General features: G+C 53.5%; 1 protein-coding gene and 1 long non-coding RNA gene across 5 annotated transcripts; one reads left to right on the forward strand and one right to left on the reverse strand.

Annotated features, from left to right (window-relative positions):
* Positions 1-1,624: 1,624 nt before the first annotated feature.
* LOC311530618 (C-type lectin domain family 2 member D-like) lies at positions 1,625-9,524 on the forward strand. 3 transcript variants are annotated; one of them, XM_084647445.1, is made up of 6 exons: positions 1,625-1,658; positions 3,215-3,471; positions 4,532-4,633; positions 5,765-5,952; positions 6,695-6,798; positions 8,439-9,524. In XM_084647445.1, the coding sequence occupies exons 2-6, from the start codon at positions 3,375-3,377 to the stop codon at positions 8,587-8,589; spliced, it is 642 nt and encodes a 213-aa protein (XP_084503571.1). In that variant the 5' UTR covers positions 1,625-1,658; positions 3,215-3,374; the 3' UTR covers positions 8,590-9,524. The 3 variants fall into 3 exon arrangements, with proteins under 3 accessions (XP_084503571.1, XP_084503569.1, XP_084503570.1); XM_084647443.1 differs by having other exon boundaries at positions 1,634-3,471; XM_084647444.1 differs by lacking the exon at positions 8,439-9,524 and having other exon boundaries at positions 1,634-3,471; positions 5,765-5,938; positions 6,695-6,758.
* A 9,889-nt stretch (positions 9,525-19,413) lies between these two features.
* Positions 19,414-23,210, reverse strand: LOC311530657. 2 transcript variants are annotated; one of them, XR_014714040.1, is made up of 5 exons: positions 23,070-23,210; positions 22,502-22,692; positions 21,697-22,361; positions 20,777-21,022; positions 19,414-20,672 (listed from the first exon to the last, which is right to left on the reverse strand). It is a non-coding gene; the product is annotated as an uncharacterized lncRNA (long non-coding RNA). The 2 variants fall into 2 exon arrangements; XR_014714041.1 differs by having other exon boundaries at positions 20,777-22,361.
* Positions 23,211-23,434: the final 224 nt, after the last annotated feature.

Consider the following 23,434-nt stretch of genomic DNA (forward strand, 5'->3'; position numbering starts at 1 on the left):
TTACGTTGAACTGAAATATTTTGGTTTTCAACTTTTTGCCTAAAAGTGTAACTTTCTGTAGAAAATTTCAGTGAAAATTATCCCCCCCCCCCCGCATTTTCATCAGTTTGCCATGGTGGGGGGACCCACTTTTTCCAACCAGCACTGCCCGTGCCATCTGCTTACCCAGCTGAACCCTAGAGGGAGGGTGTTACAATAGCTGGAATGGGGGTGCAACAGTGGGCATATCTCTGTAAACACTCCTGACTGTGCAAAGCTGTTTGAATGGTGGATTCTTGTTCTTGAAACACTGGAGATGAGAGCTGGTCGAAATGTTTCAATGGTTTTTTCAATAAAAAGCTTTTTTTTCCAACAGTGAGATTTTTCATGCACAGTTGTCGACCTTTTTGTTTGTTTGCCAAAAATAAATATTTTAATACTATTTGATCATTTCCAAAACACAGAGCAAAAATACTGGTTTGCTGAAAAAGTGGATTTTGGCAAACAAAATAAATAACTGTTTTGGATTAAACATTCGAACAAAAATGAAGAAAAGTGGGTTTGTTTCAAACACATTGAAATGAAAACAACTTTGCCACTGTGCATGAAAATGGCTTTTTGTATTTTGATCAGCTCTACTAGAGGCCACACTGTTAACAGTCTTCGTTGTTTTAAAAGATATATCCTAGCAGGGGCATTAAAACCTGGCATAGGGATCTGAATGCACTGTGATTTGTACGTCTGTGCAGTATTGCTACATATCAGACGTTTCTATTCTTCTGATAATTTATGACACTGGAAAGCAAGGGATTGTGTTGTAGAAAACCCAGGGTTTTGAACCAGATGCTTTTAAGACGAATGTATTTCTTTATTTTGAGGTGTAAAAATACACTTTTATTTGTTCTGTCACCTTATTTATTCGGCTCTGTCCTTTGCCCACCTGTCTCTCCACCATCTGCTTGGGCTTTGACGCTTAATTCAAACAATTACACTCCCCTCTCCTTTCTCTGTAGCACAGTTCCTAGTCCAGTCCCCTTGCTCCCCGCTGGAAACGAGCGAGGGACAAGCGCTGGTAACCAGAACAGCCTGGGTGCAGTTAAATAGACCAAAGAGGTTACAAACCCAACTACAACCCCGATGACGTGGGACCCTGTTTATTGCCATCTTGGCTCCTCCTCGCTGAAGTTCAGGATTACTATCGCTCTCCCCTCGGGCACAACCGTCCCGCGTCTGACTCGGTCCGGCCAGCCCGGGGTCTTCTGCCTCCGGGAGCGGCCAGTCCCAGCTGCTTGGAGGGAAGGGACCGGGAACCTGGCAGCAGACAGCTGGGGGGGTCGGGGGGGCTTCTCCCGGAGAAAGCCGGGGGGGCGCCCCGCTGTGAGAGCTGATCCCCAGCAGCAGGGACAAGTCTGAGAACCAGGCACATCATTTTGGACTGTCCGAGCCAGCCAGCGGGCGGGACACTGGGTTCCGGACACGCCGGAGGACCCTCCCCCTCGAGCCTTTGCTGAGGGCGGAAGCGGGTCAGCAAGTGAAGTCACGGGTCAAAATGTTCAACTGTTTTATGGCAGGACTGGGCGGGGCGGGGGCGGAGTCAGCGCGAGGTTTAAAGCGCAGCCCGGGGGGGGCGGTCGCAGAGGCTGGGGAGGCTCCGGATGGTGACAGTCGCTCCTGAGCCGGTGAGAAACGTGCCACGCGTGCCGGGCTCGTGGGGGGAGCGCCGGGACACAGGGGGGGCAGGGGCTGGAACCCCCCCCCATCTCTCCGGGCTGGGGGGGTGTCCCGGAGTCCCTGGGCGATGCTCTGGAACTGCTCCCCATGAAGCCAGGCAGGACTCTGGGGAAGTTTCCCCCTGTCTGGGCTCCGGGGTGGGGAGGCGGCGCGCCCCCCCCATCTGGGCTCCGGGGGGAGGCCTGTGAGGATGTGAGGCAGCAGGGAGGGGGGAGTGTTGACCTGGGAATGTGCCCTGGGGATGGGAGACCTGAGAGCCTGGCACCTGAGCCAGGAGGGGAAGGGGGAGGTGACACCTCTGCCCGGGAATGTGGACAGAGGCTGCAGGAGGGAGCCGGCTGGGGGGGTTTAGTTCAGTTTGGGGCTGGGTGGAGGAACACAGGGAACCCCAGGGCTGGGGTCCAAGCTCCCTGCTCCCCCAGAAGGACTTGACGGAGGGGTCCTGGGGGTACCCCCAAGCTCTGTTTTGGACTGTGTTCCTGTTGTCCAATAAACCTTCTGTTTTACTGGCTGGCTGAGAGTCTCAGTGAATCCCAGGAAGAGGGGTGCAGGGCCTGGACTCCCCCACACTCTGTGACAGGGCGCGCCCCCCCCGTCCCCTCCCACTGTCCAGGCTCGGGGGGGGGGGAGGTGCCTCCTCTCCCTTCCCTTCTTCTCCTCTCTGGGCTGGTGGGGGGGGCTCTCTTTTGTCCCCCTTCCTTCTCCTCTGGGGGCAGGGCCTCTCTTAGGTGTCTGGTGGCTCTCCCCACGCCTCGGTCGGCTCGCTGGGGATGGGGCACCTGTGTGCAGCATGGAGCTACCTGGGCCCTTCCCCTCCCATGGCCCCAAGCCAGTGGGGTGGGGGGGCATCAGCGCACTGTTGCTCCCTGTACCCCCAACCTTGGGGGCCCCAGGCCGGGCTTCCCACGGGCATCCTCCCCTTCCCTGCGTTCCCAATGAAAAAGGGGGAAAGAAAGGGCCACTCACACAATTTCCCCGCCCCTCCTCCCCCCCTGTGGGGGAAGTTTTGGACATGAAGTTTTAATGGTTCTGTCACCCACTGAGTGGGCACTTGGCCTTAGAAAATTACTGAAGTGTGAATCGATAAGTTGATTAAAATTGATCATTTAAATTGAGGCGTTGGACTTGGTGATTTAATTGCCTTGATTTTACTCATTCCATCCTGGTTCTCTCCCCCCGCCCGCCAACTCCCCACTCCTGTTAGGATTCTCGACTTGCTCTCGATTGCGGGAGGTATGTGTGGGGAGGGAGGGTTTTTCCCTCCTGTCAACCCCAGCTGGGTGCCTGTCACGCGTGGGTGGTGCCTGGCGGGTGGGGTCCTCAGCAGATCAGGTCTCTGAAGCCCTGGGGGATGGAGGGGCCATGGCGTTTAAGGGCGTTCAATCATCATGGCACAGCCTCTGGCTGGGGGTTGGGCTGCTGGGCAGGGAACGAGAAACCACAAATCGCGCCCCTCCCCCCCCGCCCCACTGGCCTGTCCTGCTGGGTCCGTCTCGACTTTCAGATCGGCTGGAGAGTCCAGAGCAGGGTGTGGGGGGAAGCAGGGCCAGGACCCCCGCCCCAGCTCGGCTTCGCTGCTGCTGAATCGGACACAGTCACAGAGAGGAGCCGACCCCAGCCCAGCGCCTCCAGCAGCGTGTGCAGCCCAAGCGTCACTGAGAGAGATGATGGGGCCAGCACCTGGACCTGCTGGGAGCGAAGAGCCGCTGCAGGAGTGGCCTGTTGAGGGCAATGGAGACCTGGAGACTGGAGGAGAGCCAGGTAATGGGGTGTCGCTGCCTGGGAACAGGCTGGAGAGAGACACTGAGGCTTCCCCACATGGGGCCAGGCTCTCAGTGGCAGCAGCCAGTGCCCAGCAATGCCCCGTCTGTGGGTAGCAGGGACTGGATCACCCCCAGGGGCTCTCAGGGCACCGATCCCCGGCTCACAGCTGCTGTCTGGCGCACACAGCGGTGGTCGTGGGGCTGTGCAGGGCCCTCCTGGGCTGGGTGTGTCAGACCCCCTGTGACTGCCCTGGCCCATCTCTGCCTGGTTCGTTCTCCCTCCTTCTGCTGTGTCTGGCCAGTGTGAGACCCCAGTGTGCGGGGACAGGGGCACTCGGCAGTGTGGGCCCAGCCAGCGCTTGGCAGGGGGCAGAATGGGGGTGGGGATGGTGGGGGGGCAGTTGGAGCAACTGCCACCAGGACATGCGGGTCCTTATCTCTGTGCCCCTGAGCTCACCAGGCCTCCTGGCAGCCTGGCTGGGAGTGCCCAGGGGAGGGCACTGGGCTGAGGGGAAGGAGGGGCTGTTCAGCATCTGAGGGAAGGAGCAATCAACAGAAAGGTGCATGTTCGAGTCCAGTGGCTCTCAGCCTTTCCAGAGGACTGTCCCCCTGTCAGGAGGCTGATTTGTCTTGCACTCTCCTAAGTTTCATCTCACTTAAAAACAACTTGCTTCCAAAATGGGACATAAAAATACAAACATGTCACAGCCACTATTCCTGAAAAATTGCTGAGTCTCTCATTGTTGCGTATTTAATTATGAAATAGATCAATTGGACTATAAACGCTGTACCTTTCTGTGTATAGTCTATCGAGCAGTATAAACGAGTCATTGTCTGTAGGAAATTTTAGCTTGTACTGACTTAGTGCTTTTTATGTAGCTTGTTGTAACCCGAGGCAAATCTCTCAATGAGTTGATGTGCCCCGTGGAAGACCTCTGCTTACCCCCAGGGGTACAGGAACCGGTGGGTGAGAACCACTGTTCTAAGGCAGCTCCAGCCCTGGGGCTGTCGGGGAGACATGTCCTTGCAGCCCTGCCTGACAAGTCTTTCTGTTTCAGATCCTCGTCCTAACTGCAGGAAATGTAACTACAAGACATGTACAATTGTGCTCACAGTCGCCCTCGCAATTATGTTCTTAGTTCTTATAATTCTCCTGGCAGGTGAGTTCTCGCCCTTCCCTTCCCCCTCTCTGCACATCCCATTCCCCCTGGAGCCACCACACTCAGTCTCTCCTCCTGGCCTGTCTGGCTTCTGCCCCTGGGACAGAGGATTCCTGGGGGGTGTTCCTCCAAGACCCTCCTCCTGCTCCCTCCCAGACCCCTGCACCTGGGCACTCTCTGTGTCGGGACTGACATTAGCTCCCCGCAGCCCATCTCTGAGCACTCTGGGTCCAAGTCACTGTTGCCGGGCCCCAGGCACGGTCACTGATACCCATGCAGAGTGGGGGTGATTGACGGTGCAGGGCAGGAATGAGCTGGGCCCTCTGCCTGCAGCGTGTCTCCCTGAGGTGCCAGCCTGGCCTTCCTGCATCCCCGGGTGGTCCCAGTGCTGGGCAGGTGCTGGCGTGTCACTGAAAGGAGCCGTGGAACGCAGTACGGACACCTCCCTTAAGGCAGCGTGAAACCCACCCCTTGGTGACCTCGGCAGGGCAGGGTCTCATCGCGCTATTGACGTCCCCGCCTGCACAGACAGCGTGTGCGAGCGCAGATGGCAGCTGCTTATGGTGACCGTGAACCTGGCTGGCTGTGCTGGACAGGCCGGGCAGCGGGCGTTCGGTCTCCTGAAGGGAAGGGAGTTTGTTCCCGTCTTCATCTCAACCTGCCTCTCCAGGGAAGCAAAGCGCAGAGCAGGGGGAGGGGGCAGCAGTCCAGGCTAGCAGAACTCCTTGGGATACTAGACCTGGCAAATCATGTTGAAGTTAATCTCCTACCCATTAATTATTGCCCCCCTGCTGGCCCCCTGGTAACTGTCCCCTCCCTCTGCAGCTCTCTGCCCACCCCGTGTTGTAACGCTGAGCTTGGGCCCAGCTCGCTGTCCTGGGCTTCATGGCATGAGCAGTTTGTCAGCTGCATCCCTGTTGAATGTGAACCCAAGAGAGTGAGAGCAGAGTCAGATAACCCCCCTCTGGGGCTGGATTCCCAGCGTCCTCCTGGCTCCCTCACGGCCTTTCAGTACCCACCCTGGTTCGAGGTGTCTCAGAAGCCTGGGGCGCAGGGGCTGATCTCCCCCTGTTCTCCTCGTTGGCGGGTGGCGGGTCTCGCTCACACCACGTGTCTCTGTCTCATTCTCAGTGTGGAGACCTCAGCTTCTGTCAGCTGATCTGGGCCTCCCTGCTGGCCCCACATGCCCAGACGGCTGGATCGGATACCGAGGGAGATGCTACTATTTCTCTGAGGCCGAAAGGAACTGGACCTGCAGCCTGACCCACTGCTCTGCGCTCAGCGCCTCCCTGGCTGAGATCAACAGTGAGCAGGAAATGGTGTGAGATGCTAAAATTGCAACGTTCTGGTCTTGGCTCAGCAGCTGCTGCAGGAGAACCTGGGTTCGAGGAGCAGCTCTGAGTAAATGAGCTTCCAGTTGCTGAATGCCAGGCCTGGCTGGCTGGCCCGGGGCACCTCTAGTGTCCGTGTCTGACTGCAGGGATCACTCACTGTCAGCCCTCTCAAAAGGAGACCGCCCCTCTCTCGGGCTAGGCTGGCTTGAGTGTCTTCTGGGTGGCATGGGGCCAAAGGGGTACTGAGATCCCAGATTGACTTGAAGAGCCAGTGCTCTTGGGTAGCCAGATGAGGATGGGGGGGCTCCTCTTAGCCCTGGCCCCTTCTGGCTGAGGATTTGGTGGCTCTTCTCTCATCCCTGGCCCTTCCCAGCATCCCTTATTGAGCTCAGCTGGGCTCTTTCCTTCCCCTTCCCCTGTGATGGGGAGGGGAGCTCAGCTGTTCTGTAAGGCGAGGCTTTGACACAGAATGTGGCCTTCTATAGAGAGGTGTGGGGGCAGCTTAGACCCAGCAGCACCCAAGAGCTGCTCCAGCCCTGGGCGGATTGGTCTGAGGGGGAGCTGGGTTTGGGATGGGAAAGTTAATACTGAATTACCCAGAGCTGGGCAAGAAGGAGGCGAAAATCCTCAGCTGTTCCCTGAAAACAGAGCCCGTCAGTGTATCCCTGTGAGTCTCTGGTGCACAGAGCCTGTGCTCTGACCCCACCTCTCCCTCTGCTGTTTTTAGGCTTTCCTGCTGTGCTATAAAGGCAGATTTGACCACTGCATTGGCCTCCGGAGGGACCCTGGGCAGCTCTGGAAATGGGCCAATGGCACCAAATTCAACAACCTGTAAGTCCTCTGTGAAATGCCTGGGCTTTGGGTCCCTGGTGTCTGAAATACCGAGTTCAGCCGACTCACCAGTCAGTGCTATGTACTCTGCATATTAGTGATGGGTGGAAGCAAGTGTTGTCTGCTGGGAGACTGGCCAAAGCTTTCAGATCTGTCTGGCTTTAGTGGGGCCATCTGCGTTAAAGATGCCTTATAGTCACAAACGCTGAGTGACTGGGGCTGCCATGAGAAGTGGGGTACAGTAGAGATGGCCCAGACGACATCCCAAGAGGGATTTCAGTGGGATCTGGGTGGGATCAAATAACCAAACCCCAGCTGATCCGATAGCAGGGTTTGACCCTGGAGCATCAGCACTGAAAGAACGGCAGAGTAGGTCACGCTGGCGGGAGAATGGCACTACATGTCCAGGAAAGAATAGAGTAAAGTACAGTAAAAATCTTAAACAAATGCAACTGTATCCTAGCATCTCTCAGAGTAGAAATTCCACACTTGAAGAATAAGAATCTAGCAGCAGGAATATACTACTGACCAGGATGGGGACTGTGAAATTCAGAGATTAGAGAGGCTACAAAAGCAGAAAACCCAATAATAATGGGGGTTTTCAACTATCCCCATATTGTCTGGGAACATGTCCCCTCTGGATGGGATGCAGAGATGCGATTTTTAGACACCATCAGTGATGGCTAATGTGACGCCAATTTACCGGAACTGGGTAAACAGGCATCTCAGTGGGGTGTTAACCCTGAAATCTGCCACCCTGTGGGCGCCCGCCCCAGCAGAAGGCTCTGGGTGCATCGTTGCCATCTCCTCAGAGCTCTTCCGGGGTGATGCTGGTGGGGGAGCCACCCACAGCCAACTGCTCAGGTGGCTGTGAGCTGGGTTCTCCCTTCTCTGGGACAGATCTCACCCCAAGCCAGAGGCTGGTGGCCTGAGGGCAGGGAGATCCCGGCCTGCCCAAAGAGTAGTGCTGGGCCTCCTCCCAGCCCAGCACATGACAGCTGTGAGTAGCCAGGATGGGACCATGGGGGAGGATTTGCCTGTGGGCCTGGATCCCACCCTGTTCCCAGGTGGGAAGCGCTGGCCTCCAGCTCTCACAGGAAGCTCTGTGTGAGTGGCTGGGGTCACCCCATGGCTGCTGGGTTTGTGCTGCTGGCATTTCACTCCAGCCGCCCCCTGCAATACAGCCTGTCCTGACAGGCCTCTGGCCTGAGAGCTGATGTAAACTGTCCAGGGAGCCCTGGACCCAGCTCTTCTGTGCAGCATTACTCCTGCTCCTCGCCACGCTGAGAGTCACCTGGAACCTGCGCCCGGGGCAGTTTGGGTGGGTTGGGCCTGCAGGGGCCCATCCAGACCCAGCTGGGCCGGGGTGGGGGGGAGCGGGGGAGAGAGTAGGAACTGGGTTAATACCCACCTGGCATAAATGCTCCATGGAGGTCAGTTGATCTTCGAGCCTTTCCTGGCCTTGCTGCCCCACTGCCCCCTTTCTAGCTGGGGCCTGTGGCAGGTGCAGGAAGGGGAATTGTGAGGGGCTGTGAGTGCAGCAGCTCCCTGCACTGTGCGAGAGCGTCTCTCCCTGCCTGTGACTGATGGGAAATGTCCAACTCCTACCTGACACCAGCTCCCTGGCTTCTGTCTTGCAGGTTTCCAATCGGAGGAGGAGGAGACTGCGCGTATCTGAACGATCTGAGTGCGGTCAGCAGCTGGCGATGCAGCAGTGAGAGACCCTGGATCTGCACCAAACCCGATGCATTTACACAGGCACAGGAGGCTGCCGTGGAAGGGGGCTCGTAAGGAGAGCACTGTGGAATTAGTCCCGGAAAAGCCGGACTGATCTCTTTACAAGATCACATCTGAACAATTCCAGAATATCGGGGAATGCTCTGCGCATCACTGGGCAGAGCACTGTGGACTCAGGTGAAAACCAGAGATGCTATTTGCACATCTTGTCCCCACACCCGTGCCATCTCTTTTTCCGCTAGTGGAACGGCTCAAATCCAGCCTTTCCTACCCCTCCTCAGCTGCACCAGGAACTCTGCCTAACTGAGCCAAGGTACCAGCCTCAGCTTTCACTGCCCTGACATTCCCCAACAGAAGCTTTTTATTCTAGAAAATTATCTATGGAATCTTTTAAAAATATTCATCATTCCCATTTTATGGTCTGGAATAGAGCTGAGGGGGGATGTTCTCCATTCCCTTCCCGCCCCAAGAAACTTTTTAACAAGATTTTTTTATGGGTCAGTTTTTGGGTTTTTTGAAAACCCAATTGATTTTGAAGTTTGCAGGTTTACACACCAGTTCCTGGTTTTTGTTGCCAGATACTGCTTTGGATGAAAGAATGAACGTTTTAAACTAGTTTTAATTTTCCATTTTTTAAGAGCACTGCACCTGCCAAGGGAGTAGGACCCCTGTTACACTCCTCGTGGGACACCTAGGGCCTGGAACGTAGGAGTAAGAGGAGAAATGTCTGTTCTCTCCCTTCCTGGAGCCCAGTGGGTTTGAAAAGGGCAGGGAGGGGGTCGGTGTGACAGACAGACCAGGTGGCAGGTCATGCCAAAGTCCCCATGTCTGCTATAGATGCTTCTGTTACCTTTTGAAACTTTGTAGCTTCGTTGTGTATGTATGTTCACCCGCTTTAGCCTTGTAAATAAATCTTATTTCCTTTTTAATAAAGTGTCATATAATAAGACTGGCTACATGCGCGGTCTTTGGTGTGACGTCTAAGGTGCAGTTCACCTGGGGTGCCTGGGCCTGTGGGACTGGGAGTAACCTGAATACTGTTGTGATTCTGAGTGTGAGAGACCATCTGTCTCTCAAAGGCAGGCTCACCTGGGTTGCGAGACAGATCGGAGAACCCAAGGGGACTGCATGGCTAGGCTGTTAGGATGCCGGAGGAGGTTACCCTGCATGTTTGGTTGGTGAAATCTAGGTCTAGAATTCTCAGCCAGTTTGGATTTGTGCCCTGGTTCCCAGCAGTCTGCCCTGAGGTTGGCGCGCACTCTCGCAAGACACTGCAAACAGCGCACGGCCTTGGCTCCAGTTCCCTCCTTGCAGGAGAGAGGAGCTGAGCCTGCCCAGAGATGGAGTTTGGGGGAAAGATGCATGTGACCCAGGGACCCCTTGGTGCCAAGTGGCAGGCAGCACAGAAGGTTTTCCAGGAATCCCCTGAGTCTGATTGTTACATCAGTCGGTTTAAACCTTTCCAGATGACTGTACCTCTTTCAGGAGTCTGATTTGCCACCTCACTTAAAAAGCGAAACTCCAGTTTCACCTCACTTAAAAACTACTCGCTTACAAAATCAGACACAAAAAATACAGAAGCGTCACAGCCACTGTTACTGAAAAATGATTGACGTTCTCATTGTTACCATATAATAAAATAAATCAATGGAAATATAAATCTTGTACTTCCATTTCAGTGTATAGGGATAGAGCAGTGTAAACAAGTCACTATCTGAAATTTTAGTTTGTACTGACTTTGCTAGTGCTTTTTATGTAGCCTGTTTTAAAACTCGGTAAATATCTGGATGAGTTGATGTCTCCCCGGGAAGACCTCTGCATACGGCCAGGAGTACATGTTCCCCTGGTGGAGAACCAGTGGTCTACAGAATAGTTCACCAAAGGGGGCAAGCGAGGTCTGTATCAAGGGCCAGTAGCCCAATGGTCACCATAATTGGAGCAAGACCTCTGTACGGATACTATATAAGGAGCTGTGTCTCTAGACTGACAATGATGCTTTTAAGGTCTTGGAGTCAAGGCAGGTCAAGGGAGGTGATGTACCCCAGATGCTCCTTTCAGACAGGAGGCAACTGAGGTTACCTCCCTGACTGGCCATCTGTGTATTCTGTGCCTGCCGTAGGATGTCTCTTTGCCACTGAGCCAGGTGCAAAATTAGATTGCAAAATCCACAAAAAAGGGAAATCTACAGGAAGAAACTAAGAGCAGGGGGCTGTGTGTGTGTCCATCTGTGGTGCTGAAGCATTAAGACAAAAGATCGGTCTGATCTCTCTCGGTGCGCAGAGACCTACTGGATCCTTCCCCTCGGAGACAAACTGACCATACACGTGTCTCATGAAAGAAGAGTCCGAGCCTGCCTGGCTGTGAAGTGCTGCAAGGATTTCGGGTGAGCTGTACTTGGTTAGACAGGAGAATATCTTGTTAGTTCGGTCTAGGCTCTAGAACACGTTATGACTTTGTTATATGTAACCATTTGTTTCCAACACTTTCACTCGACTCTTGGCTTTGTTGAACTGAGGGGTGATTTCACTATGAGCCTATGGCAGCGCTGTGTGTTAAGTGGAGCAGTGATCTGAGCTGGACCTGGTAAGCTGGGGCCGAGGATGTTACTGTTCCTTTGGAAACAGTGAATCTGTGAATCCTGCCAGTGCCCAGGGGACCAGGGACTGGACGCTCCAGACAGATGTTCAGAGGGCTTGAGGGCAGAGTGGGCCTATTGCTACCCTGCAGTGACGGCAGGCCCAGCAGCGAGTGCGTGTGGCCAGTGGAGTGGGGGAGCTGACCCCTGGCAGGCACAGACAAGGCTCCCTCAGGCAAAGGGCAGGTGGTGGCGAGGTGCCTCCCAGCCCTGGGTACCCTGGGAAGCATTGCAGGGTATTAACTTACTGCAGGTTTGGGGCAGTTAGAAATGACACCCCAAGGCCCCAGCCCAGTGAGGAGGACCGAGGAGAGGAACTGTGACTGCGCGGGGCACCTGAGTCCCGGCCCCGCCCAGAGTTCTGCTCTGCCTAAAGCCCAGTCCCGCCCCGTGAGTAGGGCTTTACCAAATTCATGACCATGAAAAATGCATCTCAGCCTGTGAAATCTGGTCTCCCCTGTGACATCTGGCTGGGGCGGGGGGGGAATATGTCCCTGTACTGCCCCCCTTACGTCTACCCTGCCTTCAGAGCTGGGCGGCCAGAGAGCAGCAGCTGCGGGGGGGGGGGCGGGGGGGGAGGGCCAACCTTATGGGTGGGTGACGTGGGCAACTGCCCCGAGCGCGGTGGTCAGGAGGGAGCCCCGCCCCCCGCCAGCTCCAGGCCCTTTTAACCTCTGAGTGCTGGACTCTGGAATGGGGGAGGGGCAGGGCTGGGAGCGTCCCGGGCAGGGGCTCCTACCGTGTGCCAGGCTCTAGCTGCAAGTTTGGGCTGGGCTGGGGAGGAACAGGACCTCGTCCCCTGATGAGTGAGTGTTTCCTCCCCCTCCCGCTAATGGGAAGCTGGGCTCTGGTGTTCTCCTTCATCTCTAACTTCCATGCGGAGCATCAGTCGAGAAGACGTCCCAGGCTGTGAGATGAGTTAGGGCAGTGGCTCTCAACCTTTCCAGACCACTGCACCCCTTTCAAGAGTCTGATTTGTCTTGCGTACCCCAAGTTTCTCCTGACTTAAAAACGACTTGCTTCGAAAATCAGACGTAAAAATAAAAATTTTGCCACAGCCACTATTGCTGAAAAATTGCTGACTCTCATTTGTACCATACAATTATAAAATAAACCCATTGGAAATAAGTATTCATAGAATCATAGAATATCAGGATTGGAAGGGACCTCAGGAGGTCATCTAGTCCAACCCCCTGCTCAAAAGCAGGACCCATCCCCAATTAAATCATCCCAGCCAGGGCTTTGACAAGCCTGACCTTAAAACTTCTAAGGAAGGAGATTCCACCACCTCCCTAGGCAACGCATTCCAGTGTTTCACCACCCTCCTAGTGAAAAAGTTTTTCCTAATATCCAACCTAAACCTCCCCCACTGCAACTTGAGACCATTACTCCTTGTCCTGTCCTCTTCTACCACAGAGAATAGTCTAGAACCAGCCTCTCTGGAACCACCTCTCAGGTAGTTGAAAGCAGCTATCAAATCCCCCCTCATTCTTCTCTTCTGCAGACTAAACAATCCCAGTTCCCTCAGCCTCTCCTCATAAGTCATGTGTTCCAGACCCCCTAATCATTTTTGTTGCCCTTCGCTGGACTCTTTCCAATTTATCCACATCCTTCTTGTAGTGTGGGGCCCAAAACTGGACACAGTACTCCAGATGAGGCCTCACCAATGTCGAATAGAGGGGGACGATCACGTCCCTCGATCTGCTCACTATGCCCCTACTTATACATCCCAAAATGCCATTGGCCTTCTTGGCAACAAGGGCACACTGCTGACTCATATCCAGCTTCTCGTCCACTGTCACCCCTAGGTCCTTTTCCGCAGAACTGCTGCCTAGCCATTCGGCCCCTAGTCTGTAGCTGTGCATTGGGTTCTTCTGTCCTAAGTGCAGGACCCTGCACTTGTCCTTATTGAACCTTATCAGATTTCTTTTGGCCCAATCCTCCAATTTGTCTAGGTCCCTCTGTATCCTATCCCTGCCCTCCAGCGTATCTACCACTCCTCCCAGTTTAGTATTATCCGCAAAGTTGCTGAGAGTGCAATCCAGACCATCCTCCAGATCATTTATGAAGATATTGAACAAAACCGGCCCCAGGACCGACCCCTGGGGCACTCCACTTGACACCGGCTGCCAACTAGACATGGAGCCATTGATCACTACCCGTTGAGCCCGACAATCTAGCCAACTTTCTACTCACCTTATAGTCCATTCATCCAGCCCGTACTTCTTTAACTTGCTGACAAGAATACTGTGGGAGACCGTGTCAAAAGCTTTGCTAAAGTCAAGAAACAATACATCCACTGCTTTCCCTTCATCCACAGAACCAGTAATCTCATCATAGAAGGCGATTAGGTTAGTCAGGCATGACCTTCCCTTGGTGAATCCATGCTGACTGTTCCTGATCACTTTCCTCTCCTTTAAGTGCTTCAGGATTGACTCTTTGAGGACCTGCTCCATGATTTTTCCGGGGACTGAAGTGAGGCTGACTGGCCTGTAGTTCCCAGGATCCTCCTTCTTCCCTTTTTTAAAGATTGGCCTACATTAGCCTTTTTCCAGTCATCCGGGACTTCCCCCATTTGCCACGAGTTTTCAAAGATAATGGCCAATGGCTCTGCAATCACAGCCACCAGTTCCTTTAGCACTCTCGGATGCAAATCGTCCGGCCCCATGGACTTGTGCACGTCCAGCTTTTCTAAATAGTCCCGAACCACCTCTTTCTCCACATGTATTGTACTTACATGTCCGGGTGTAGCAGAAAGAAGAGTGTAAACAAGTCAGTGTCTGTCTGAAATTTTAGTTTGCACTGACTTCGCTAGTGCTTTTTATGTAGCCCGTTGTAAAACTAGGCCAATATGTAGATGAGTTGACATACTCCTGGGAAGAGCTCTGTGTACCCCAGGGATACGTGTACCCCTGCTTGAGAACCACAGAGTTAGGGGGTCTGGAGCAAGGACCATACGAGGCTGAATCTCATGGGGTGGGTGACCTGGTACTTGTTCACTGGAAGCACCACCTTGATCTCCTGCATCTCAGCTTTCCTATAAAAACGAAGTCTGATGGGTGAGAGGAAACCTGCACCGTGTGACCTGGGTAACAGGACAGCTGCAGGGAGCTGAGGACTTGTCCCGATGAAGGGTTAGGGCTGGATTCACAAAGGGACTTAAGAGGCTAATGGCCACTTCAGGCACCTCTGTCTCTTGGAGTGGGAAGTTCCTTGGAGAATTCCACTGGATGGGAGACTCAGCTGTGAAGGGAGGGGGTGGGCAGGAGCATCTCATCAACCCAAGATTGGAAGAACTGGACTAATGTTCCTTTTGCACAGAGCCTCAGCTCTTTGGAACCTCTGCAAACGCTTTAGCCACGTGTTTAACTCCATCACAGGAGTAGCCTTAGATCGCAGTGGGAGGGCTCAGGTGCGTACGCGTTTGCAGGATGGGCGCTCAGGGCAGTCCCTGACGCCAGGGGAAAGCGGATGTGAAGAGCCACTGTCTGGATTTGGGAGCCTGCCTGCACACCGAACTCACTAGGCCCTGGGTGCATGACTGCAAGGTGCTGGCTGGGGAAAATCAGCCCTGGGTGGTTATTTTGAGTAGAAAACCAGAGCCACTTCTGGGGTCTTTCAGCTTCTAATGCCCTTTCCCTTCTGCAGCTGGATTTCAGCGTATGATAAAATCCCTCTCAATGCCAAGTCAGTGCCATAAATCACTGGACTGGGTGCAGGAATCAGTAGGTGATGTTCTCTGGCCTGGGTTATGCCAGGGCTCAGACTAAATTATTCTCCCCAAAACTTTTAAAAGCTGAGCCCGCTCCTCAAGGCAAAGAAACCAATCGTGCCCCTCACCTGTCAGCAATGTGTTAGCGACCTCACCCCCCATTTTCCTGTATACATCTTCAAATCCCACTCTTCCCACCATGGCTAGCCCTTCCCCACGCTTCAGGAGACGCTGGAGTAGATGATCCTAACCGTCCCCTCTAACCTTAAGACTTGAGGGATCCCATCCCGGAGCGTCTTAAAAATCACAGTTCCCAGACTCTGGAACAGGGGCTGCTTTGCCGGGCTCACCTTTCTCCCGCCGTCACGTTGGCCGATGGGGATAATGAGCCTGGAGATCTCATTCCCGCTGCTCTGAGTGGTGACCATGTGCACACGACCCAACTCAGCTCTTCCTGTATCCCAGGAACGTCTTCATCTTCTGGGATCATCATAGGAGCAGTGGGATGATTTAATGGAGTCCCTTAGTCATGGGGCCTTTCTCTCTCTCTTTTTTTGTTTCAGAGCCAGCGTCCTGGAATCGTTTCATGGTGCTTGGAGTGGTGGCAGTGGTGGGGGTGCTAGTCTCACTATACGAATGTGGGTTTTGGAAAGGTAGAGGGAAAGCGTTTGCCTACTCGCGACTCGTCTTCAGGAAGCTGCTGACTCATCCCTCCCAGCAGCCTGGAAGTCTGCAGGATTCACAGGAATATGAGCTCACCGCAGTGTGTGACAGGGATGGGGACCAGGCCCAGGGAACCAGAAACAGGAATCGAGACCCAGCCCTGGAGAATGGGGAAGGAGACCTGCTAATGGTGGACAGACGCTTGACCCAGGAACCCAGAGGAAGGGATCCATTAGGTGGGGACACGGGTGTGGCCCAGGAAACTGGAGTAGCATTGCCAATCCTCCAGGATGACCGGGAGTCTGCAGGAATTAAAGATTAATTTTGAATTAACAATTATGTCATATGATAAAATCTTCAGGAATATGTTCAATTAAAATTGGCAACCCTAAACTGGAGTGGGGGGGAGGGACCCATTAAATGGAGACAGACTTGGGCTGGGAAACCAGCTAGAAGAGCTGATCCCTCTTACGATGCCCCTCAATGGTGGGGACTAGACTCGGCAAAACTTTTCATCTAAACTTTTTTTAGGTGAAAAATGCCAATTCAGCAGTTTGCGAATTCATGTCTGGTCTGCTGAATTGTTCACGTCCAGCCCTTCCCCCCAGTTCTTAAAAAGTCGAAGCATTTCGTTTAGACACTTTCCAAACAAACCATTTTGATTTTTCAGCTTGAAACAATTTTTTGTTTAAAAATGTCCTTCAGTTTTATTTTAAAAATTCTAAAAGTTACAACCCTTGAAATGTTCCTGGGTCTTTTTTATTTTTATTTTTTTTAAAGCTTTTCGGTTCATTAAAAACTTGGAAAAATTTTAGTTTTGTTCACCCTGGCGGTTGAGAATATTAGTGGTTATATTGTGGGTCTCTGAGTCTCCTTGTTGCTCAAAGTTTTCTTACTGTAACAAATGTATTTGGGATGAGGGCAGGATGGGCAAAAGCTTCCTAAAAGTGGGGGGGCTGCTGGCAGCCAAACTGTGGCCCAGCCCCTGTGCCACCCCTTCTCCTCAAGGTCCTGCCCCCTCAAACTGCCCCTTTCCCTGACGCGCCCCCCTCATGCCGTCTTTCTCCCTGAGCTCCCACTTCACGCTGTCTCTTGCCCCCAAAACACCCCCACTCCGCTCCTTTCTCTCCCCCCTCATCCAGTCGCTCACACTTATGGCCAGTAAAAACTGGTGGGCCCTGGTCTCCCCTGGATGAGAATGGGAGAGGATGAAGAACTCCTTTCAAATATAACTCCCCAACACCTCAAAAAAGCACAATTCGCCAGCAACAGCAAAACACACACCTAACCAACCCGGGCCAGTCACGCTGTGCTGTGTGTGACATTCCCGTTTCCGTCCTTGGGGCGGTTTATGTCTTTGAGAATGTGAGCCCTGCAGGCCTGGGTGTTTCTCTGCCTAATGTGACCTCAGTGCTCCTGCTGAGAGCCATTGTTTGTAAAGGTTTCAGAGTAACAGCCGTGTTAGTCTGTATTCGCAAAAAGAAAAGGAGTACTTGTGGCACCTTAGAGACTAACCAAAATAAATTGGTTAGTCTCTAAGGTGCCACAAGTACTCCTTTTCTTATTGTTTGTAAATGTTTCAGTAGCAGACATATTTATCGTTCATGGACAGACAGACATTTATTCATAATTAGAACTGGTCAAAAATAGGGGGGTGGGGAGAGTCATGAAAATTGAAGAAGAAACCACTCCCCCCCCCCCCGATATTCTTCAAACTTATTTGCAAATGTTTTTAAAGATCAAATTTTTGTTTAGTTTTGGTGGGAAAAACTCCACGTTCTCTCTCAAGTGGGCAGAGAAATCCAAAATGTTTTTTTTTAAAAAGGGAACTTTGTTCAAATGATCAATGTAATCCAAAGTGGCATTTCTAATTCAAAGGTTGCATTGTCAGTGTAAAAACATTTTGAACCAGCTCTATTACTGTATAACAAGATGAGTTTATTTGTCATGCTGCATTGTTTGGGCCAAGTTCCAAGTGGTATTTCAGCTTTTGCACCGCTCTTCTCTTCTTGCGTCTGCCCCTCTCATAAGCTGTGGCCTTAATCTTGGCCCTGGAAACACTTACGTGCATGTTTAACTTTAATGACTGCTGTGAATAATTCCATTCAATGGGACAACTCTGAGGTTGGGTTTATGCTACGGCCCTATATCGGTGTAACTACGTCATTTATTTAATTTTCTTTCTTTTATTTGTGAAAGTTCTTGAGAGCTTAAAGCAGGTAAAATACATGAACAGGTTCGGACAGTCCAAGTTTCTCAGGGCAAAGTGACAGCAGAGATGAGGTATCTGCTAGTTTTCCATAAGTCTCTCAGGGGTACCCAGGATAACTTTGGGGATCTCTGTCTTGCATCTGGAATGTTCCCTGAAAGTGTCCAAACAGCTCAGAGATACAGAACCATTCCCTGGATCCATTCTTATAGCTGTCTTCCCCGGAAAGCAGTCTAGCAAGTGTTCCTGTCACCTCATTGCTAGGTTATCTGCCAAAACACTAGAGTTTTCAGGTGCCTAAATAGCCCCTGGAATCATGGTGAAATTATTTTCCCCACCACCACCAAAATTTGAAATGGTGCCCTGAGTGCACGGTACCCTACCGTGCTTCCCCAAGAGGAGCTGCATGAACAGGCAACTCTGCAAGTTCTCTGCATGCCTCTGCACGTGACCCCCACGCCTCTCCATTTCCTTGGCCACATGGATCCTGTCCCCATGCTGGCGGCTAATCCAGAAAAAGGGGGAAAGAGCTCACCACTGCGACCACCTGAGGGATGTGTTGGGCTGAGATCAGCTGGTCAAAGCAGGCAATAGGGACAGAATCGGAGACTTGAAGCTCCTCGAGTGACCTCTGACCTTTCCAGACCTGCCCTTCAATCAGACACAGCCATTGAAAGTTTAATGTGATAGTAACTAGACCCATTTTAAACTCTTCACCACACAAGACAAAGCCCGTAGGATTCATCATGAACTATTTATTTCTCCTCCCCTGGATTCCTGCAGCCACCAGCCACCTTGGAGCTTTCCCTCGTCTCTCCCAGGCTGTGCTCACTTGATGGCAGGAGCTCAGTGGAGGGTCCAGCTTCGCTCTTTCGCTTCCATTCTTCACCTCTTTGGGTGGCTGCATTTGCAGCTGAGCAGCCTGATGGAAACACTGAGTCCTCTGTCTCGGCAGGCAGGCCCAGCCGTGAAAGCCAAAGACTCCCTGAGAACAGGGGGAGGTTCGCCTGAACTCTCAGGAGTGGAGGCTTGGCCCATAGGGTAGGGTTACCATATTTGAACTTTCCAAAAAGAGGACACTCTGGAGGGGGGGGCAGTTGTAGCCCTGCCCCCTATCTACTCTCTCCCACTTCCTGCCCCCTGACTGCCCCCCACAGAACTGCTAACCCATCCAAACACTGTTGCTCCTTGTCCCCTGATCGCCGCCCCCAGGACCCCGCCCTCTGTCTAAGCCTTCCTTCTCCCTGTCTCCAACTACCTCCTCCTTAGACACCCCCCACACTAACTGCCCCCCTAGAACTTCCCCCCGTACCTGTCCCCTGACTGCCTGGACCCCAATCCGCAACCCCATCCCCTGACAGACCCCCAGGTCTCCCACACCTATCCAACCACTCCCTGTCCCCTGACTGCCCCCGCAGAACCCCCGACCCATCTAACCTCCCCCTGCTCCCTGCCCCTGACTTTGCCCCTGAACCTCCGCCCCATCCAACCCCCCCTGCTCCCTGTCCCTTGTCTCCCCCGACCCCTCTCCATATGCCCACCCCCTGACAGGCTCCCCCCAGAACCCCTGACCCATCCAACCGCTCCTGCTCCCTGTCCCCTGACTGTCCCTTGGGACCCCATGCCCCTTCTCCAGCCCCCCGGCCCCCTTATCCTGCTGCTCAGAGCAGTGTGTCTGAGGTGCGGAGCCAGACACAGTGCCGCGCTCCCCCACAGAGCGCACAGCTCCCCCCCGTCCCGCCCCCAGAGTGCTGCATTGGGAGGGAAATCCTGGCCCTTTGGAGAGTTTTACAAATTCCTCCCGGAGGGCAATTTAAAACCCCAAAAGCCGGACATGTCCGGGAAAATCCGGACGCATGGTAACCCGACCACAGGCAACTCCAGGATCTGCAGCTGCTGCCACCTCTATGGTGATTCCTCCAACTCATCACCAACCAGCTCTTCCCCATTCTGCCAGCCGGCCCCACAGTCTGACCGTGCAGGAGAACAGAAACCCTTTGGGACAGCAGGAGAGTCTCCTCAACGCCGCACTCTTTGCATGGCTTCCCGCGGTCACCGGGAAACACGACTACCCTGCCCCAGGAGTCTCTCAAGGAGCTGCCGGCGCAGTCACTGGGCACCCACTCGTCATGGTCTCAGGCAGTGGCATTGCAGAGGGAGCTGAGCAGACCGTCCCTTCTGTGACTTCCTGAATTGCTGCCAGGACGGATTCTCCTCTACGCTAGGGAGAGTCCCCGAGGAAAAGCAGCTGTGGTAGGGGAGGGGGCAAGACAAGCTCTCCCCCTGAGCCCTTGACTAGCAGGCAAGCAGGACTCTGGGAGCCAGGGATCGGTGTGTCTTGCTGGGAGAGCAGAGCTGGAGAGCAGAAAAGGGCACTGGAGGAATTGTAGAAAAGTCAGTGTCATGGCCGAGTCATGGGCAGCCAGATCTAGTGGTCAGAGGCAGAGTCCACACTCACGAGACAGGAGTCGAGAGTCAGCTGGGTCAGGACACTGGAAGAGCAGAAGCAAAAGACCAAATTGTGTTCAGCACCTCAAGTCAGATGAGTCACCCCGAGTCCAGATGCCAGGAAATCAAGCCTGGGGAGTGGGAGCAGGAACAGCTAACACACGGTCCAGAGGGGGCGGGTGGGAGCTCGGGTGTTCAGGCAGCTTCTTGTTCCTGCTGCTGGTTTAAGGAGGTCCTGGGGGCCGATTAGCTGCTCTGGGACTCTGCCAATAGGAGCCTCAAACTGGGTCTGGACTTCATCAGTCCTAGCTAAGCAGTTTTTCGTAGGCTTCCAGGTGGCGTGCTGGAGGGTGGCTGCTCCCAGGAACCCTGCACACCCGGGTTAATGAGCCATGGGTCATGACAGTGAGTGATCTCTCCCCGCTCAAACCTCCTGCATGAAACAGTCTCCAGGGTCCCGGATGCATCCTCTGAGAATAAAAAAACACAGTCATGAGGACAAATAGGCTATGGAACAGGAGCCCCCTCTTTGTTGCAACAGCCCCAAGTGCCCAGAAGAATTGACGGTTCTTACCTCCAGGACATGCCTGGGATCTTCCATCTAAGCCTCACTGGGACCCCTATTTCTTGGTCTGACAGGATGAGATCATCTGTCCCCACTGCTCCCTGCGCCGGGCTGGCTGCAGCACACATCTGTGTAAGAGGCTGGGCCAGAGAGATGTTACAATCAGGGTCCAGGCAGCCCAGAAGGAGAACAGAGGGTCTGAAACCACAAGACGAAGCAATCAAATCCGCGGATTCGACAGAGAAGTTTTTTACCCTACAGGGACATCAAAGAAGGTCTGTTAGGAAAGCTGAGATGTTAGTCTGGAAACAGCTAAGGCAAAGATTGTGACTTGTAAAGGTTCAGTTTAAGTCACTACAAAGTGAGTTGTGTTTTCTTTGTCTGATTGAAATTTGTCTTTTTCTCTTGCTTAGTTTCACTTAAATCTCTTCTTTGTTACTGTGCTTCCCAAAGCACCTCAGCGTTGTGTGTTCGAGTGAAGTGTGAATCTCCAACCTACCCAACAGGCTGAGCTGTGCCCTGTCTCTCTGAAGGTAGCGAATAATTTCTGAGCGGTGCTGGGCCCAGAGTCCAAGGGCAGTTCACCAGACATCTCCTGTGAAGCCCAAAGAGACCAAAGGAGCAGGAGAGATTCAGGCCCCACTGATCCATGGGAACTTCCCACAGAAGAGGCTACACAGGGCTCCGGACACAGCCAGCAGGATCCCTCCCACAAGCTGGGCCATGTCCTTCCCCTGCCAGCCCCACAGCTTCCTCCCCACCCCAGCCTCAGGAACCCCTCCCACCTCCCTGCTCTCCCCACTCATTCTCCAATACGAGGCTGTTTCCAGAATGGAAGCAGGTGCGTACCAGAGTTCACTCACCGCTAGATGCTGGCCAGGCCTCGTGTCACCGCTTTCTAGCTGGCTAGCAACCCCACTGATACTCACTCTTGCAGTTTTTTGGCTGAGAACTCAGCCCTCCAACCAGGTGACTGGCCTTTACTCCACTCCTTCCTGGGTCGTGCTCCTTCCAAACAAAGTCCAAAAATGTCTTGAACAGAAACAAGGCCTTCCACCCTCGTGGGGAGTTCTTCCTCCTCCTGATTTCGGCTCGGCCTGCCCTTCTTGGGTTTCTATGGTCTTCTGTGTCCCCTTCCTTAGGGACGGTGAGAGAACCCAGTCCTACCCTGGACTCCAGGTTTTGACCCAAGGCCGTCGACTGAACAGCTCGCTCTGTTTCTGTACCTTTGATGCTGTTTTCCCTTGTTTCCTCTCAGGTGGGGCTCACTTGGTCATCAATTTGGCCTTGCCCCAGGCTAGGCAGCCATAGGCCAAGCCACCCTGTTAGATACCCTCCTCCTTCAAATCCGGTCCAGCCCGGCTGACAGGTTTGCTGAGGGGATGGTGAAAACCCATTGCTGATCAGAAGGAGGTCAGAGTCTGTTCTCTAGGAGCTGAAGGTCCGTTTGTTCTGCTGTGGGAAGTGGAGCTGGAGAGCGGAGAAGTAAGGTGAAAGAGACTGCATGATGGAGTTGGAGACTGAGGGATGGGAGCCTCCTCCCAGAAACTCTCCCAGGAGAACAGGTTTGAGGAGTTCTCTGGGGAGTCTCTTGCTAGGAAAAAAACAAGGGTGGAACATTGATGGAGATGTCTCTTTCCCAGGGATGGGGGAAGCTCCTAGCCAGGCTATGCAGCAGGGATCCCATTTCTCCCCCAAGAAACCCATAGGCCCAAAGAAGTCAATGGCTCTTACCTCCATGAGGGAACGGGGTCTTCCCTCTCAGCCTCTTTGAGAACTACCACTGCTTGGTTTCCTCGGACAAGGGACCTGCCCCCACTGCTCCCTGAGGTGGTTCAGCTTCTGAGTGCAGCCATCTGGGAGGCTGTCACACACCCCAGTGCCTAGAAGACGTGGGGGGAGCAGGCTCCTCTTCATGTCAGACTCTGAGAGCCCAAAGAAGAATAAAGGGCAGGAGATGAAGCTAGCCCTGAGCCTCTGTCCCATCCTCACCTCCGCAAATGTGGAGCTTCCTGAGCTTCAGTTGGGCAGACAGTCTGTAGCCCTGACACAAAGGTCCTTCTGCGCCATATGGGGCAGGAAGATCTCTGCCTGGGAGCACGGGGAATGGGATGGGGGTGAGCTCAAGGAAAGAGGGGAGGGGTATGGGTGGGAGGGAAAGAGCTCCTGCCCCACATGAAGGAATTTGGGGGGCCAAGGGAAGGACCCGGCTCCACAGAGAGGGCAGAGAATTTCTGTGAGTGCCAGGGGCCTCCATTTCTGCTTCCACTAGCCCCGCATTTACAGTGAGAAAGAGCAGTACCTGCAGCAGGGAGCGGGACTTGCTGAACAGGGAGGGGAACTTTTAAGAGCATCAGACGAGCCACAGCCCTTGCAGCGCCTCGGGCATCTGGTGCAAGTGCCTGATGATGTGAAGCTGGCACATGACCTTGGCTGTGACATCCTCGTGCTGCAGGGGAACGAGAACATGTTAGAGACAGAGACACTCCCCAGGAATCAGGGAGGATTAAGGGCACCTGGAACCAGCACCATCATTTCCACCCAGCAGCTGCTCATGTCTGAGTGGTGGATTCACCCTCCCGACCCCCAGGATGGAGGCTTGCTGTCCTCTCTAGTGACCTCCAGTGCCAACCCCCCTCCTTGTACTGTGAGCTCCTGCCACCTCCC

Source organism: Lepidochelys olivacea (genome assembly GCF_965140295.1).
Source record: "Lepidochelys olivacea isolate rLepOli2 genome assembly, chromosome: 14".
Taxonomy (NCBI): domain Eukaryota; kingdom Metazoa; phylum Chordata; order Testudines; family Cheloniidae; genus Lepidochelys; species Lepidochelys olivacea.

Bases quoted from the DNA above. Each gene is read 5' to 3' on its own strand.
- LOC311530618 (XM_084647443.1), top strand. From the start codon at position 3,099: ATGGCACAGCCTCTGGCTGGGGGTTGGGCTGCTGGGCAGGGAACGAGA. The intron at 3,472-4,531 runs GTAATGGGGTGT...TTTCTGTTTCAG, and splicing joins GGAGACTGGAGGAGAGCCAG to ATCCTCGTCCTAACTGCAGG. The intron at 6,799-8,438 runs GTAAGTCCTCTG...TCTGTCTTGCAG, and splicing joins GGCACCAAATTCAACAACCT to GTTTCCAATCGGAGGAGGAG.